The sequence below is a fragment of the Sceloporus occidentalis genome, unplaced genomic scaffold (genome assembly GCF_023333645.1).
Source record: "Sceloporus occidentalis isolate IW3139 unplaced genomic scaffold, rSceOcc1.0.p SCAF_2, whole genome shotgun sequence".
Lineage (NCBI taxonomy): Eukaryota > Metazoa > Chordata > Lepidosauria > Squamata > Phrynosomatidae > Sceloporus > Sceloporus occidentalis.
In genome coordinates this window covers 172106266-172125710 of record NW_028316982.1, presented here as the reverse complement: position 1 = coordinate 172125710, position 19445 = coordinate 172106266, and the positions used below count along the sequence as shown (strand labels likewise).

General features: G+C 43.1%; 1 protein-coding gene across 2 annotated transcripts in view; it reads left to right on the top strand.

Annotated features, from left to right (window-relative positions):
• The window catches only part of LOC149319334 (gamma-aminobutyric acid receptor subunit beta-3), a 290532-nt gene that overhangs the window by 146778 nt on the left and 124309 nt on the right, over nt 1-19445 (top strand). Inside the window, exons 2-4 of one of the 2 annotated variants that reach the window (XM_089511497.1) lie at nt 1541-1588; nt 14261-14352; nt 14523-14590. In XM_089511497.1, coding sequence (XP_089367623.1) covers nt 1541-1588; nt 14261-14352; nt 14523-14590 — 208 coding nt within the window. Of the gene's footprint in view, nt 1-1540; nt 1589-13501; nt 13596-14260; nt 14353-14522; nt 14591-19445 lie in introns of those variants that run through there. The other variant, XM_089511498.1, reaches the window with a different exon arrangement.

Here is a 19445-nt window from a genome sequence, read left to right as displayed (position 1 = left end):
ACAATATTTTCTGATTTGACTACTATAATTTGAGTGAACTGAAATTAACTCCTTTAGTGTGTTTAGTGCTCACACAATGATGGTGAAACAGATAATTAAGTGGAAGATTTTCCTCAGTCCTCAACCCCATTCCCTTCTTTCTAAGTTTCTTCCAATCTCATCCCAGCCCCAGTTCAATGGATCAAAAACATTGAAGGGTCTGGTAAGACTTCTCATGTGACTTGGGAAACACAGACAACTAAATGAATGAGGGCAAATATCATAATTTTGGGAGAAAGACAGGAAAGGTGTGCACTAAATAAATAAATAAATAAGCAGTGAAAGGTTAAGAGATTTAAACTAACCAATACCAAAGTACGATGCTTGCAGAGGACAACAGGGTTGTTCAATACCCAGTTTTCAAACTGGGAATGCTGTGGGCTGAATTTGGGATCCTTAATTGCTCATTGCAAATTGTGTAGATATTTTGTATATCATGCTTCGTAATTGGGAGTTGAAAGACAAAGAAGATTCAGTGGACCAGTTTTACGGGGAAATGTTCTGCATATGCTCAGAAGCAGTCAAAACATTTCTGATGAAGAATTCCCCACTCTTGATTCACTTTTTGGTGTGCTTGCAGGGGCTCAGTGTCCTCTAGATGAAACAAACAGCTCATTCCTTACTAATTTTTAACATCACCCCTTATTAACCTTTAACAAAAAGTTGTTTGAAGGATAAGTGAACAGGGCATACATGGATGGCGGATGGTAAAATGAGAAGCGAGATGCAAATCAGTTAGAAAGCATGACTGGGCAGATGGTAAGAGAGGGATCCCATTCTTTAGGACAGCCTTTCCAGCCAATCAAAGCCCAAATTTATGGGGGGAGGGTTGTAGTCCTTTGGTGAAAATATTACAAACTGAAGGAAGGTATTATTTTACACTTCTCCAAAAGAGCACTTTCAAAGGTGCCAGAACAAAATATGCCCTTAGGATCAGTAGTATCAGTCTCCATGCCATTCTCTGTAAACTCTATAGTTCCTTACAAAAAGCAGCATTTTGTCTGATGAATTAGCATCATTTCAATAAATTAAATTATTTCAATTATTGGTGCTGATGACAACAAATTAACCATCCTCCCAGCAACACATTACTTCTAACAGCTAGTTTTAACAGCTTAATTTTCAAATCTAACATTCCAAGCTTTGATCAAACAGTTGGATTAGATTAATGTCTTTAAAAGCATTTTATTTTCTGTTGCAAAGTCATGCTTTAAAGGAAAGGCCCTCAGTCAGTGAATCCTAGGCTTAAATTGAGTGGCTGTCCCATCTAGAGTAGGCTCACTGAATCAACTGAATAATAAAACATATATATAAATCCAATTAATTTAATGAAACTACTCTAATTGAGGCTAACAATTAGATTTAGGCTCAGGGCTCTTGAAAGGAAATAAGTAGTAGGAAAGTAGTGTAAAAACCTCAAAAAGCATGGAGGTGAAGCAACAAAATAAAAAAGAGACATGGAAACATGGACTAAGAATATTTTTCTTTTGTTATTTTTTAGGAATGCTGTCGAGGAGAACAAAAAACTGTATGCAATTTATGACACAAGGTGAGTAATAAAATTGCTTCCTAAATATATTGATTTTGATTAAACTTTTTAAAAATAAAATAAAATGCTGATTGGTATGTATGAACATGTCATCCTACAGGCATGAACATATATATACTACACAGCAGGAGCAGAAGAGAATCTGGTTTGATTTATTTCTCAATATGAATTGCCATTATTTGAAAATTTCTTACTAATAAGGTTATCAGATGTCATTTCCCCAATTCGGGGAATGGGCTGAGATTGGGATGGAATGGGATGGAACAGGGAGAACAGGTGTTATTACATGGATTTTGCTGCTGATGCTGCCAGGAATCCCCAAGTTGTTCCCCAGCCATACTATGGCCACCAATTTTGAAGAACGGAAGATTTCCATTCTTCAAAATTGGCGGCCATACCATGGATGGGGAATTGCCTTGGGGCTCCCGGTGGCATGAACAGCAAAATCCATGTGATAACACCCATTCCATCCCATTCCATATTGGGCTGGAAATGACATCTGATAAGCTTATAAATGTTATGGAAATAACCAGAGATCTTTTAAAATAAAAACACATGGGGGAAAATGGAACTTGGAAATTTATTCACTCCTGCTCAGATACTCTAAAGGCACCAGATCCCATCTGATCTTGGAAGCTCAGCAGAGTCAGTCTTGGTTAGTTCTTGGATGGGAGACCACTAATAAATGCTAGGTGCTGTAGCTGTACTTCAGAGGAAAGAACTGGCAAAATAATCTCTGAGTATTCATTGCCTTAAAAACCCTATGAAATTCATGGGGTCACTATACATCAACGGACAACTTAAACACACAAGCTAAAGACATAAAACTTTATCGCACCATGGGCTCCAGACAGTGACAAGTATGGAACGGAAGGGGCCAAGAACCAGTGTGGAATGAGTGGGGGACACATTTTACTGCATGCAAAGTCCTTCACTTATTCTGTTCCATTCCCCATCCATTCCCCATCCGTTCCAGAGGGGGCAATTTTTGAGAACTGTTCAAAACAGCCTCAATCCTCTCAAGTAAGGGTTAGATAACCTGTTGCCCTCCAGATCTTTGGAACTGCAATTTCCCTAACCAATTGCTGGACTAGAGATGGGAATTGTGAATTACTGTCTTTCCTCTAACCTGAGAATTCTAGCATTATATAGCATATCAAAGAGAAATCTTTGGCTGTACAGATAAAAAAGAGCCTTTCAATTTCCTCTAATGATTATCACTGCCATGTTCCTATCCTACGGTGGATTAAGGATTAAATGTTCCAGCTCTGAGTTTTAAAGTCTAAGATATATTTAAATAAAATATCAACAACTCTGAAAATGTTTCAAAAGGTTTTAAAATATTTGACAAAGGTTTCATTCATCAAGGTCCAGAGTTTAGAAAAAAATGCCTTTTTTAAAGGCCTGCAATCTCCAGAGTTTGAGAATTATAATACAAATTAGTAGGTCTTCTAAACTCTGACCAAGTTTACCATGACAAAAAAGCCTCTCCCTTTTAGCAAGTGGGACAGATGACCAGCTTTCATTCCAAAAGGGAGACCACAAAAGTAAGCTAGGATTACTTCAACAGCTGTGTTGTGATATCTATCTCTTCTCCAGGCACCAAACTTGAGGGGAAAGGTTGGGATTGGTTTGGCAAGTAAATAGGTTTTTCAGAAAGCCTCTGCTATGCAAGGCCAAGCAGACAAGCCCTCTTCTTTTCCTCATCCAGATTAGAACAGAGGTTTTTTCTTGGTCACTATTCCACTGAGGTCTAAGGATGGAAACTCTATGAAGCACCAGTGAAAGCCAACCAGGGAGGAGATGTGGAGGATGATGATAGACACCACCACCACCACCTGGTAACCACAAGTTTTGGCATGGCTACTCAGGATAGCAAAAACAAAACAAAACTATAGCGGGTTACAGACGGGCAAAAAGGGGTGTGTTCATGACGTCATGAAGGTATAGCCTTCAGACGGCCCTTACCTGAATGCCGCCATGAACACGCCGCCCGCACGCCCCAAGCGGGAAGAAGCGGCATTAAAAAGGTGCTGCTTTTCCCCGCTTCTTTTCTATATACTGCGCAGCTGCGCATCTCCGTCTGTAAGCTGCTGCACCGGTACGCCAGAATTGTTAGGCCGCTAATTTAAGTTGCCCATTTAAAAGCCCCGTGTCTGCTGCGTCGCATAGTGAGTCGGGGTCCTGGAACATGCGCAGTTTGCACCGAGGCTCTAATTAGAGCGTCAGATGCCATGCAGATGTGGAAGCTGCAGCACAGCTGCACTCTATTTTAATGCTCGTAACCCTAACCCTAACCCTAGCCCTAGAGCAACATGTACGCATGCGCTGCTAGAATTGGGGAAAGTTTGGAATTTAAAGTGAACCCCTACACACATTCCTGTGCCATTTTCACCTAACAATAAAAAACCCCTAAAACTTTAAATATTTACATATGTATAAGGGAGGTGATGGGGGATGGCAGGGGGACAGCGGTGGCAGCGGCGACAGCTGTGGCTGTGCATTGCAGATTCAGCAAGAGCGTGGGGACCAAAGGAGAGGAGGCATCTATGATGCTGGTGACACTACCAACGTGCAAGCGGACAAGGATGCCAACACCAGCTGATCACCAGCTGGCAGGAGACCACCATTGTTCTTGGGCAGGGCGAGGGAAAAAGTTTAAAGGGGTCTGGGCGCTTTAAATGTGCACATAGGCTTTCTGCCGCCGGTGCTGAGCGCCGCAGCTGCGCAGCTGCGCATCCGCCAGCCGGCAAAAGAAAAAAAAAGCCCCGTTTTTGGCCACCCGTGCAGAAGCTGCCTCTCTCTTTGCAGCGTCCTCTGAGGCGGCGGTATGGAAACTGCGGGTCAGAAACGGCCCCAGGTGAGGTGTCTTCACTGCCCCCCATGTGGAAGCCCCATACACCTTAGCCACGCCCCCGGGGTGGGCGGTCTGGAGGCTCCGTATTCAGCAGAATACACCTCCAAGACGTCTTCCCCTGCCCGTCTGTACCCCGCCTATAGAGCCCTATTGGTGATACCTGATGTAGAATTTAGAAATCTTATGTTAACTGGAGAAGAATTTCTTCCATCCTTTGATCTTATCATTCTAATCATCTAACATTTGTCTTGTAGTTTCAGAAAATTGTCAGTATTTTTCATTAATGTTTCCTTGCCACTAAAGTTTTGGTTTTTTTTAAGGCAAAGGGGGGAGGGCGGATTTAAGAAAACCTGGGTCTTAAACTACATGTGACAGAGAGATGCATGCATCTTTCCATAATTATTTATTGATATGGGGGCAAGGGAGTTCTAACAAATCACTGCTTTTACCTCCATTTACTGTTCCTGTAATATCTGTGCTTCATAGCTGGAAGCCAAAAAGCAAGGTGAGCCAGTAACTGCAGTAAAACCCTTTCTACTCAAAGTATCTCCACTAAGAGATACAAAACTGAAATATATATATATGTATAAGTTGGAAATGGATGGTGGTGAAGAAAGAGTTAAGAAACTCTTCAATCATAAATATATCTTCTGGATACTGCTTTTGGTGTAAAAAAGAAAAAGAAAAGAAAATACAAAATTAGGAAAAACATACACACAACTGTATATCAGGACTGGTTTTGATATGTAGGGGGAAAATGGTAGTGAAAATGATGCATGGCCTGTGTGTGTATTTTAATCAGAGCACATGGCTATTCATAGATGCTGACATTTGCTTTCCTAAGAACTTGTGCCTGTGACTGATGGTTTTCAGCTGAGAGACCAAGATGGTATTTGTAACATCCTGGCTTATCAGACATGGTGATCCTTTAAGAAATCTTTTTTAAGGCAAGAGGTTAAATGCATGTATTTGGTATGTTCATAGATTAAAGTGCATATCCAGGCACAATTTTCTTCTATATGCCCTATTCTATGTAATAAAATTTTGACACTGGCACCTGTCTTGCCATATGCTCTAGAGAATACAAAATCTGCAGTGGAAAATTCCACATTTTTATGATCATAGTGTACGACTGTGCCACTGATTAATTTCTGAGCCCAGACTAGTAAATGCAGTGTTCATCAACAAGCAAGAAATTACCATACTGCAACAGAAAACAGGTGAAGAGTCAGACACATAGAAGAATTAAATACAGCAGATTTAATAAGAAGAACCCTGACAAGCAAAAAGCTTTCCTGGAGTACCAATTTGAGAAATGAGTTGGGAGTGATGGCCAGAATGTAAGTTGCTATCTCTGCCCCCTACATTTATCATCTTGTCATGTAAGATTTGCACTGCATGTCATATAGTCATCAACTAATCAGCAATACTGAATTTTAAAAAATAATGTTATGTGGTTGTTTTCCCCTGCCAATTATAGTAACTGTTCTGGAGGAGGAACATTTTTAAAGAATTTCTCCTCACTGTAGTGCATGGAATTGTGTCATGAAGAAGGGAAAGGACATCTCCATTTACCAAAACTTCTCCCTTCCTCCCTCCTTACATGTCATGGTAATGGTTCTTTCCATCAGTTCCCAAAGGTGGTGGTCAGTGCCTTTTCCAATGGCTCTGCCATTATACCATTGACTGATATGGGCTACATTGTCAGAAACATGCAAATGACATGCAACTCTATTTGTCCTTTTCATATACCAATTTCAAATATAAAGGAATTAGTGTCTGGAGGCAGTAATGAGTCGGGGGAAAGGCTATTAAATTGTGCCTTAATCAGACAGAAGTGCTGACAACCTGGAAAAAAATGGATCAACCTACACTAACTGGAATAACACACACTTTAAAGTAATAATATGGATATACAGTCGCCCCTTCTTTTTCACAGGGGATCCATTCCAGACCCCCTCATGAAAATTGAGTTTTGCCTATATTCAAGCACCATTGGCTTGAATATAGGCGTGGGGGCATACGGGGTTGCACCACGGGTGCAAACGCCATTCATTCTCCCTCCTTTCATTCCTCGCGCATAAGCGAGGAATGTGAGTCTGAAGACTGTGAGAAGAGAGGGAGGACTGTACTTTTAGATCCTGCTCACTAGATTGTGTTGGTGGCCAAGAATGCTTTGGTTAGCTGAGGCTGGTGCTCTAGCTGCACCCATTCTTCAGGAGGACAGATATGGGCAAGGTAACACATACTTTGATCATGTGCAGGTTAGAATATTGCAACATGTGGTACATGGCTTTAGAGAAATTATTCAAAATTTCAGATGCTCCAGAATACAACTGCAAAAATTTTGGTATGTACATATTCATGATCATTTCCTGGAAATGATAAGTAAACAAATGGGATCAAGAAGTAGTGAAATATTCATTTTTTTAATAAAGGAAAACTCCGGAGTACTGAATATATTCCATTGTATTTTTTTCAGTAGACTTCTGTATATTCAAAAAACATAGATCTCATACTCAAAAAATATTTAATACATTAGCACTATTTGAAATTTATAAGACATCACATGGCAACACAAATCTAAAGAAGCAAGCAAATGTTCCATATCCATAATAATTTCCTCTTCTCACAGATTATCAGCAAAAGATAGAATTTTCACAGTAATGCTGAACGAGAGAAATAACCTTAATTGGATAACTATAACAGATTTTACACAGTTTGTACAAGTGTTGATTTGTTCACACCTTACATTTCCATCTAATTTGCCTATATAGGGCATCACTTAGCAGCATAGTGTATGTGTGTATATGTGTGTATGTGTGTGTGTTCTTAATAAGATAACCTAGGTGGGATACAGACTGCCCCTTTGGGGCGGCCTGCACCTGCCCCTTTCCCCGACGGATCGGGGCCTGAGCTGCCACAATGGCAGTCCTGGAGGCCCCGATCTGCCACTTTTCCAGGCCTCGGGGAAGTGGCAAAATGCCGCTTCCCTGCAGTCTGGAAAGGGGTGTCCTTGGGGCTTCATGCCCCAAGGACACCCCGACAGCAGCTGGGAGACAGAGAAAGTGGCCGCTTGGTCCCTTTCTCTTTTGTATCACTGGCACAGCCATGTAAAGGCTGCACCAGCGATATGCAGCACGAAAAGAGCTCCATTTCAGAGCTCCTTCCGGTGCTGTGGAAAGGGCACCACAGGCGCCCTGCAGTGGCACCATGATGTAACGGCCATGCCGCACTGTTTGGATGTGATGCAGCTGTTACGTCAAAATGGCGGCGCCCATGTAGACAGGGCACCACCATTTTGATGTCCTGGCGATGTACTAGGGTTGCAGGGCATATATAAGCAATGCCCCGAGGCAACCCTAGTACGTCGCCAGGATGTACTTAATGGCCCATCTGTACAGGGCCCTAATTTACTAAAAAGTAATTACTTTTTTCACAAAACAATGTACTATAAATTTAAGAGTGAACGAACATAAACCCCTTCTGAAATACACCAATGGCCTATATGTTGTTGCTGTTATTGCTGTTGGTTGCCTTCAAGCAATTTCCAACTTATGGCTACCCTAAGGTGACCATATCGTCGAGTTTTCTTGGTAATGTTTGTTCAGAGGATGTTTGTCATTGCCTTTCCCTGAGGATGAGAGCATGGGACTTGGCCAGTGGCTTTCATATCTGAGCAGAGAATGAAATCCTGGTTTCCAAATGTGTAGTCCAATGCTCCACTACACAGTGCTGTCTCTCCAATGGCCTATCTATTTCTGTGTTTTGCTCCCATAGGAACAAATGAAAGTTTCTATGCAAAGTCCAGAATCATGATTTGAGTGCAATAGCATCCACCCATTCATGTTCCCCAGTAGCTTGTTCTCAGGTATATGACCTTTTACCTTGGAGGTAAGACACATACATAATGGTTTGATTATCCTCCAATAATTTCTCTTATTTACTTTAAAAGTGGTATGAATCTGTGGCCACCTGTGCATCTTATGGGCGTAAATTCATAGTTTGTCTATGGGATGTGTTAAGAAGGATTTCCACTAGCTGTCCTGCATTTCCTACTGTTCAGCTTCATTGGATGGCTCTAGCTTCTAATATTATGAGAGATGAAAAAACACCACATCCTCTTTTTTGACATCCTTATCAGTTTCCTAAATTAAATACATATCTACACACAATATACTGTAAACATTTTTATAGGAGAATTGTTGGTCTTTTGGTAATTTCAGGGGTTGTTTTCTGCACCTTTCCAGGTCTACTCTTTTTGAAATACAAATGGCCAGAAACCTGTGGGTGGCAGACAGGGGTATGAAGCCTATATGCTTTCTGGGATGTTGTGAAAGGAAATATTCAGTACCTCCTCATCTACCTTTCTCTCCCTCATCCCATCCTGGCCTAAAGCAATTTAAAATGCTGGTGTGTGCTCCCTTGATTTTGTAATGACTGGGAAAGGTCAGCCAGCATCCAGCTGTAGCTCTCAGTATTCACTGGAGTTGGTATGTGTGGCAGAGATAAGATCAGCAGTCTTCTCCTAGCCACCTTCTGCCACACACAATTGTGTGGCCGGGGAATCATGTTCCACCTGCACAATGTAGAATTGTACCCCATATATGGAACTCTGAGCCAAGGAAGTTAGGTCAGTTCAATCTTGGGATTTAAACTAGACATTATGTTATATATGAAGCATGTAGGGAGGCCTTTCTTTGAATAGGGTGCAGAAAAGCCTTGTCTTCTTGCAAGGTAAGACTGCAATGTGTGTGCATGTGCATGCTTGCATAAATGAAGTTTAGACCGCTCTGCAACTGTTTTTTCTCTGCATATGATCAAAGAAGCGGGGGAGATTGAATTGGCCCAAGTCCAGGGCCAGCACCTATATACTCACTTGAAAGTTTGGAGTTTGTTTTTAAAAGAGAGTTTCCTGGATGGTGCACATTTAACACAGCATCTAGTTTAACTCTCAGCTGCTTTTATTCCAAGTCAACAGGGCATAGCTGAACAGCCACCACAGTACACATCAATCTTAGATGTCACTAAAGAGTTAGAAACACCTGGTTGATCAATTTCTCATTCTGTCTCAGTGTTACAGAGACAATTTTGGACTTGGAAACTGAGGGTCCAAAATGCTTTGGTTTACCCCCTTTATGTAGAGACGTGAAAAACTTGTCGTTTTCACTGCTTACAGTAAGAGAGGGGAATGATTAGTACTAAAGACATTTTGGACTCCATCTTTGAGGAGTCTCAATCAGGAAAGGGTTTATGAGTATTATAAGTATTTTCTTGCTCCTGGGCAAAAAATGTTCATTATTCTTCCTGATATCAGGGGCAGCCTGAGTTTCAGACAGAGAGAATCAGGCAACCTCTCTGCTTGGACTACCAACTGCTGGTGCCTGGCATGCATTCTCTTACTTGCTCATGGTCAGTGGACATACAACAGTGGCTTGTTTTCTCAGCAAAATGTGGCCATCTTGACTATCCTGCAGTCAAGAGTGAGTTTATTCCACATCCCCATGTGCTGCACTCCCTCTAGTTGGTCCCCAGAAGCTGTTTACATCTTTTTTAAAAAGATGTATGCTTTGAATCCACTTCATGCAGTATACACTAGAAATGTCCCCATCTGATTAAAAGAGCAGGAGATGTACTGCTGACTCTGCCTGTGAAGTCATGGCTTTCTGCACAATTGTTTTAAATGTCCAGTGAACATGGATGTGTATAGTGGGCAAAGCTTATGAACATACAGCTCTGCATGTAGGTTTCCCCAGCAGATGTCTGTGCTCCATATGTGGACATCAGGGGCAGGGAGCTTTGTGACATTAGGGGCATAGAGTGCTTTCCCAGACACAGTACATGAAAGGGACTATGATGTAGTGGTTACAGGACTATTTATTTATTTACTGTATTTATACCCCGCTCTTCAGCCAGAAAAGCTCACAGAGGTGCTTACAGATAGTTAACTAGACATTTCCCTGCCTTCAGGTTTACAATCTGAAAAAGATATGACACACAAGGAGAAGGGGACGGCAGTGGGGAAGAGGAATAAGTCCAGTGGTTCTTCTCTCCTTCTGAGGCCCTGACCATGGCAGATGCACTGCAGGGAAGGCTCTTCTTTCTACTTTATGCCAGGCCTGATAGAGCTGGCCATCCTTTCTCTCCCTGTGAGGCCAGATGCCATCAGATGTAAAGAGGGAAGGCTCTTCTTCTTTCTTTAGGCCAGGCCTGATAGAGCTGGCCTGCCTTTCTCTCCACCTGAGGCCGGATGGTATCAGATGGCAAAGATGGAGGGCTCGTCTTCTTTCTCCTCTCAGTACTAGAAGACTTAGGAGACTGATTCAAATCCCCCTTTACTCATGAATGTCACTTGGGGCTAGTCACTCTCTTGCCACCTATCTTATCTTTCACCTTTGCTGTGAGGATAAAGATGGCAAAGAGGACTCTCCACTACCTTGAGCTCCTTGGAAGAAATATGGCATATACAAAAGTGCTTGGGAGCTCACAGGCTATGGCAAAAGCTTTAAAGAAAGGTGGTTCCTTTAAAGAAGGAATTCATAGTTGGCATCACAGATGCATTCTTAAGAGTGCTTGGCAGTTCCAAACATGTGGGTAGGCTGCAAGGGAGAAAAGATGGACTCTTTTGAGCAAGCAGGGAACCCTCCAATGGCCATGGCTTGTGGAGCTAGAGGAACAAAAGTCATGAACAGGAATGTAGTGGACTGCAGGAGCCAAGAAATGTGCCTTACCAGAGGGATTTGTATAGCTAGAAGAACAAAGCCTGGATCTAGAGGCAGACAGGAAGCCATCATAGGCTTTCATGGCTGGACTCATAGTACATTAATGGCTACATCCGCCAAGCATTAGAATAATGAAAATATGATCCCATAGAGGGGCTCCACACTCCACAGGACAGCTGTGAGATGGTAGCCATTCTTCCAGGGGATGCTGAAGAATGAAGTTAGCAACTGAGGAGGAGGAGGAGGAGGAGGATGGAGAGGGAGTACTGCTAGAATAGGATTTGGGGACTGAAATTCAAGGTCTAACTTGGCAGAAGAAGTAGCAGGAGTGCTAGTATACACAACAGGGGTTTTGAGATCACAGAAGTGAAATGGTGACGTAGCGGTTTGAGATTTGGACAACTCTGGAGATTAGGGTTCAAATCTCTATTAGGCCATGGAAACCTGCTGGGTGACCCTGAGTGAGCCACACTCTCTCAGCCTCAGAGGATGGCAATGGCAAAGACTCTCTGAAGAAACTTACCAAAAGAACCCCATGATAGGTTGCTATAAATTGAAAAGGAGAAAGGCACACAACAATAACAACAACCATAATCTCCTTAATATCCAGTTAGCTCCAACTGCGCTGCTGAAGGGACAGTTAATTTTGTTGTACTATTGAGTTTTATTACCATGAGCTGCAGGGCTCCCTGCTACCATTAGGCATCCCCCTTGAGCCAGCAACTTCTGGGTATTGTGCAAGAGTGGCATTGTTTGTTTTCTTTGCTATCATTGCATGTTTACTGATAGGAAGGAAGTGTGCAAGATGATCTGTTTTGCATTTCAACAGAACTTGGTCCTGTGTATCAAGATGTAAGGCGAGGGGCACCATTTGCTTAGAGCCATTGTAGTGTAGTGGTTTGAGCATTGGATTAGGACTCTAGAGAGCAGGGTTCAAATCCCAGCTTGGTCAGGAAAGCAAGTCACATACTCTCAGCCTCAGAGGAAGGCGAGAGCAAACCCCTTCTGAACCAATCTCACAAAGTTCCCTCTCAGGGTCACAATAAGCCAGAAATGACTTGGAGATGCCATCCCATCAAGATGTCACTGGACGTCATGTGGGCACCGTTTGCTGTTCTGTTGCAAGCTAGACATGTACTGGGCCAGTCCTGCTGAACCAACTTGAATCTCTAATAGTGTAATTGCATGAAACGATTTCACAGGACGTCACACAAAACCCTCCATTAAAGTGGTCACAAAGAAACGTCAACATACGTCTTTTTTACTTTGAGGATTTGACCAATGATGCCTCTCTGATACCACTTTGTTTGTGCTATTGCGTGTGATGATCATGTGTGCAATTACTTGCCATTTTCGCTTCCTTTGTGGGGTGCTTTCAATGTGCTTGAATCTCTCTTCAATGCTGACATGAGCCCCGGTGTGATAAACTCCAAGAGAGAGCTTCCAAGCCGACGCTCTGCTAGGAGAGAGGCTCTGCCTGTTTGAAGGAGGAAGAAGAGACCGTAGCTGGGGCTGAGCGTTGGACTCGGAGGGCCGGGGTTCAGTTCCCAGCTGGAACCCATGAAAGCCAAGTCACACTCTCTCAGCCTCAGGGGGAGGCCAGGGCAAACCATCTCTGAACCAACCTTGCCAAGCAAGCCCCTCAGGGAGGCCAGAGGTCGGAAATGACTCCGGGGAGCCCAAAACAGCCAGGGCCACCTTGGCATGTTGGAGACCACCGGCCCTGCTGGGAGTAAGGAGGGGGGAAAGGCTCCGGGGGGAGGCCCTGGCGCAGGCTCACTCTTGGCAGGCCCAGGCCAGCCATCCTCCCTCCCTCCCTCCCACTCGAAGAGGAGGAGGAGGAGGAGGAGGAGGCGCCTCTGCCTCCCTCCCTGGCTGGCTCTTCCCCGCTGCACCTGTGGCGGCTCTTGCGCCTGCCTTGGGTGGCCAACAGCCTCAAGGAGGGAGAAGAGTCCGGGGCGTGTGGCTGGGGGCTGCCTCCGGGGCATGGGCGCCCTCCAGGGCCGGAGGAAGCGCCCCGCGGAGCCCCAGGGCCCAGGCTCCCCGCTGCCTTGAGACGGAGGGAGAGAGGGGGGCTTCTTTCTGGAGGGGCTTCTCTCCTTCTTGCCTGCTGCTGCTGCTGCTGCTGCTGCTGCTGGGTGTGCATTGGAGGACCTGGCCTCCCTCTGCCTCTGCCTCTGCCTCTGCCTCTGCCTCCTCCTCGGGAGCTTCGCAGTGGACCCAGAAGGAGGGAGGGAGGCTCCAGAGGAGGCTGGCCTGGGTGCCCCCTCCACGGCTCTCAGGCGGCGGCGGCGGCGGCGGCAGCAGCGCCAGGAGGAGGAGGAGGAGGAGGAGGAGGCAGCGGAGGGATGTGGGGCTCCGGGGGCGGCAGGCTCTTCGGCATCTTCTCCGCTCCCGTGCTGGTGGCCGTGGTCTGCTGCGCCCAGAGGTAGGACCCAGGCAGGGAAGGGCAGGGAGGCAGGGAGGGCGCCTCGCTCTGGAGCCCAACTGACCAGCGCTTCCCTCACCCCCCTCTGCCCCTTTCCCCCCTTCGCTTCTCCGGCTCCCTGATGCCCCTCCCTTCCCTTCTTGCTCTCCGCCCCAATTCTGCCCCCTCTTCACTTCTTCTTTTATGCCCCCCATTCCTGGCCCCTCTCCTTCGCTTCTTATCTGATTCCCCCCCCCCCCATTTGTGGCGCCTCATTTCTGCCCCCTTCTCCTTTACTTCTTGTTTTCCCCCTACATTTTGGCCTCACATTTCTGCCCCTTCCCTTTACTCTGTTTGCCCCCCCCCAAATTTCTCCCCCTCTCCTTTGCATCTTGTTTCCCTCTCCATTTCTGCCCCCTTCCCTTTACTTCTTTTCTTTTTTCCCCACATTTTTGACTTAAATTCCTGCCCCTTCCCTTTACTTCGTGTTTAACCCCCCCCCTTCCTGCTCCCTCTCCTTTACTTGTTTTCCCCTCCATTTTGCCCCACATTTCTGCCCCTTCTCCTTCACTTCTCCCCCCCCCATTTCTGCTTCCCTTCCCCCTTGCCCCCCTCTTCTGACTTCTCTTCTTTCCCCCCTTTGGCCCCTTCTCCCCCTTCTTTTCTGTGTCTTTTGCCTCCCACAGTGTGAACGATCCCGGGAACATGTCCTTCGTGAAAGAGACGGTGGATAAATTGCTGAAAGGCTACGACATTCGCCTCAGGCCGGATTTTGGAGGTGAGGGGGCTGGGGAAGAGGGCTCACTCTTGCCCTGTCAGCAGGTTGTCTCAGCCTGCCTTTGACTCTCTGCTGGGCTAGATGGGTGGAGGGGTGTCTGTGAGAGAGACCAAACAGGCTTGTAGCAACCTTGTGGCCAAGTGACACTACTGTCTCCTGTTCTTCCTTAGGCCCCCCAGTGAACGTCGGGATGAACATAGACATTGCCAGTATAGACATGGTGTCTGAAGTCAACATGGTGAGTAGGTCTTTGATGACTTGAGCATGAAATGGGTTAGAATGTTGTTCTCTTTCATATAACCCCCCCCCCCCCCAAACAAACTTCTATTAGAAAGCAATGGCTTCAGAAGCATTGCAGGCTACACTGTGTTCAGGGCTGAGGGAGCATTAGGTTGGAATATATTGGAGAAGAAGCCCTTTGCAGCCGGACAGTAGATTGCTTCTGCTGGAAGACTCTTCATAGTGGCAGCAGTCCAGCAGCATCTCATTCGCCCAGCCCAAAGTTCCTGCGTGCAGCCTTTTTGTTTTCCTTGTCAAAGGCACCTCCTGATGTTGTTATATATTGCATAGCTCCCCAAAGGTGATTTATGGTGGTGCATTTCTCGGCTGGGCAAGGGCCTCTAGTTGATGTGCGAAGTTGTAATGCAGCAAAAGCTTGGGTGTGCCATATGCAGTTAGGACAACTTGGGTGCTCCGGTGATGGCAGCAGAGTAGGCTGCGTGCTGAAGCATACTGAAAGGAAGAGAGCCAGATTCCAGTGTGCTGTCTCGGGTGCTGAAAGGAAACTTCTGTTGCTCCAATACATCCCTCCTTGTTGGGCTTGCAGATGTCACCATAATCAGAGTTGTTAAACTATGCAGCTTTTATTGTGTGCGAAAGCAGAATTGCACTGTCTAAATCATGACCAGGTTGTGCTTTCAAAGCCATGTTGCTTGTCAGCACTGCACCCTGTGTGCAAATAATAAAGTAAGAAAAGTGCAGCCTTACAGACAGGCTGAGCTGTAACAACTGTGTAGTTTTTCAGTTAACTTTATTTTAATCTCCTCGTTGGTGTGAGGTCCAGTCGTGCAAATCTTTACAGAAGTAAGGCCCACAGAGTTCACTACAATGTACTAGATAAGTGAGAATAGGATGGCAGCTTTGATTTATTACTGGAAAATGAGTGATCGCTTTAGAAGAGACATTTTCTTTTGAATTGTCAGTGCAATAACAAATGTATATTATTTCTAAAGTATTGTTGAAATATTTTACAGTGTAATCTAGTTTAGAGAAATTATCTCTACAAGACACAGAAACATAACAAAACTCTGAAATGCTACATAAATATATAGCACTCCATATATTTTCCCTGTCAACATTTGATTCACATTTACATGAATGTTTTTTGATAATAAATACGTTGAGTGGTCTAGTGTTTAGGAAAAAGTTAACAGAAATACCTAGACACATGTACATACAGTTTGTATGTAGATATAGATAGATAGATAGATAGATAAGGAGAGGAATAAGTGGTATGGAGGAAAATAGAACAATTTAAGATTATTCAGATAACAGTCTCTTACAAAATTGGATACAATATTTAAGGGACTTCCATTTTGCTGTGTTTCATTAGGTTCAGAATATGTCATCTGTATTATAGTTATTTGAGCCAATCTCAGATAGTTAGGGTTCAAATACTATTTTATTGTTTGGCTGTTTTTAAGGTACCTTCTTACAAGATATATTTTGTCCAAAAGAAACAATCTGATCTTAAAATGTCAGTGTATAAACTCTTACTGAGTAGCTGAAGATGTTAAAGTTATTTGTCATTGAACTTAATGACCATTTACATTTCAAGATGATTTTGAGTGATCAGATTTATTAAGTTTAAAAGGAAATGTTCTTTAGTGATGCATGATAGATTAAAAACAACTGGGAGACACAAATATTTATTTGCTGGTAGCAGATATAAGACTGTGTCATTGTTTTTAATATGATGTTGAAGGCATAACTTAACCTGTTCTGGGAAAATAACAGTTGTGTTTTTTTCCCACCCTTCCCTGAGGCTATTATGAATTTAGCATTCTGATCCTAACAACATTAACTTGAAACTGAAGACATCTATTTTGGATGTGATGGGAAAGCTCAGGAGGCAGGAAACAAATCAACTGCACTTCCTGTTACCCTGCTTATTGTACATATGAAGCAACTCTTTATTTCATTATTTGATAAGGGAATTACTTCTGAGTAAGTCTGTAGAGGACTACACCTTAAGACTCAGTCAGCTTGACCTATGTTATACATGTCTTTTGTATAGATATGATTTTTCTTCTCTGACTTCAGGAAATGCTAATGTATATTCCCAGAATATTTTTTTAAGGAATTGTTGGCAAAAGGCCCCCACAACAACTAACTAATGCTGATTTTCTGAAGTACCCAGATCCAAATAAAATTAAAAGGGAAATTTAATTCATGAATAATTGTTTAACAATTCAATATATACTGTACTTAAAACAGATGTTCTGTACCTATAGTTACTGTCAGCTTAGGACAAAACTGCTTGTTAACTTTATAGACACAGAGCCTCAAGTGTTCTCCCCCCCAAAAATGCAATGGGAAGCTTGAGCCAGAAGACAATTACAACATATATGGGCAGGATGGGTGCCAGGACCTTCCAAAACACATCCGTTCTCACCTATAGTGTCCTTTTTTACTATAGGTAGGGTCAATTCAACCCTGAAACTAGAGAATATATCATTAAATACTAAATGCCTGGTAAAGTTTAAGGCCATAGGAAAAGAAGATATCTGCTTTACAGGTGGAGCAACTCAATGAAGGAAGCCATGGCCCTGAGTTTGCAAGACTTTAGCAAGGCTTCTTTATGTATTAGTAGTCTCTGGACCCAACTAGTGCAATGTACTCTAAGTAGAACTCCCCTTGAAAAACTTTCTGATCATTTATTTAGTCCAAAATCGCGCTGGCTGACTATATGAAATTGGGACACTGACACATTAAAGACCTCCTTCTCATGTGTAAGTTCATTTCTTTGCATTATAATCAGCTTCAGAGGTCCCCCTCCCTGGTTTTCCTGTTGACTGAGGTCTGATGCAGTGGATAATGATGTACACATCCTTCTCAGTTACTGTGCTAAAATTGTGGAATACCTGCTTGGGGAACCATGCATGCTTCTTTCCCCTCATCACTGAAACAGATGTGATTCCCTGCCCCTATCTCTTAGACTTAAGACCGAGGGAGCAAGGGTCATAGACACAACTAATTCTGGGTCCTGTCTGTGGTCACCTTTATCAAATTCTGGCCACCAAAGTTCCCAGTTAGTGGTTAAACTAGACTGTCCAGATTAACATTGCACTTAAATATCTTCAAGTCTTGAAGTTCCTTTATGTTTATATGGGAAGGAACAGACTCTTGCTATTCTTTTAGGCTATTTATTATAAGTATTCTTATAGACAGATATATGTATGCATTCCCTTTAGGGAGAATCACAGACATAGCATTGTCTGGGCACTTCAGCTTTGTTTAAGACATTATTATTTCATTATATTACATATAAGGCATCTTACAGTTAGTCATAGTGCTACATCATATTCATCGGGACATTCATAGGAACGTTATCTTTCTATTCAGCTCTTTACAGGCTTGGCAATAAGTAATACATGTAAGAACATCAGCTTTCTAAACTAGTTAACAGATAACATTTTCATAATCAGAATCTCCTAATCTCCTAAAGGTCTTTACATATTCAAAATCTTGTCCTGTATCATATTCTTAGCAATTTTCATCTGTTTGAGGAATTTTACAACTGCAATAGGCTTCTGTGTAACAACGTCATTCAAGGGTTAAACCTTAAGCAAATCTGAAGCAAGTCTTAACTGCATTAATCCATGTAAGCATATATCTCTTAGCCTTACCAGAATCAGCGTTTTAAGGCATCATATCAGAGCTTACCAGGAACTTTTCTTGGGAAGGCTAGATGCAACCTTCCCACTCCATGCTGGAGATCTGCCAAAGCAACCTAATTATATGGGTCGACCTAAGCTCTTTTATTCTCTTCTGACCCCCCCCCCCCCCACTCAGTGCCTTGGTTGTCCAGAGATTTAGATCTTTTTGTTTTGTACACTCAGATCTAGTACACACTCCACTTTTAGAAGACAACCTATTACCTGTTGTCAGGTCTCTTCAGTGTACTAACTAATCTGAGATCACTCTGTGGTTTTTGTTTACATATTCTAAGGGGACATCTGGCTGTCTTCAAAGACTTGAAACCTAAACATGCTTTTTTCTTTTCTTTTATTACAAGATAAAAATGGGCAGGCACTGTCATGAATCTTAGGCTCTATATTCTACCATCTATAGGTTTTCCCAGATTATGTATCTTTATTTAATGATATAAAACATTTTAAAATAAAAAATAATCCAGTTTGATTCCACATAAATGCCATGGCTCAGTGCTATGGAATCTTGGAAACTGTAGTTTATTGAGGCATCAGAGCTCTCTGAAAAAGAAGACTAAATGTCTCATAAAAATGCAGTTCCAAAAATCCCATAGCATTGAGCCATGTCAGTTAAAGTGGTGTCAAACTGGATTATTTCTCCAGTGTGGATGAAGCCTTAGAGATCAAGTGGTTAACATAGGCTATTGAAAGTATTCCTCTAATCAAATTCTGTCACACCCTACATACTGTTTAAGTGACACTGTGGTGCTGTTATGGGGCAACTTTGGCCCTCATCTGAAATTACTTTTCATTTTCACCAGCCTCAGTGTATTAATAGACTTGGTCCATTAGATCAGATCAGAGGTGCATCTTATTCAGTAATTGTCTTTAACATGGACAACTACTTTCTCTTGGGAAATTCTAAAGCACTATATGGGATAGAAATAGCCCCAGCACTCGGTAAATTGATTTCAGATGAAAGTTAGTTGGGAAAAGACTTTCTTTAGAAAGGGAAATAAAGCACTTGTAGTTTTCCTTGAATTTTGCAGAGTAAATGGGCGAGGAAGAAAAGAACTTTTTCATAACCTGTTTAATGTGTGAACAACTCCAGTTCTGTTCCATTTTTCAAATAGTGTGCTTCACAGTTCATAGATTAGTGGG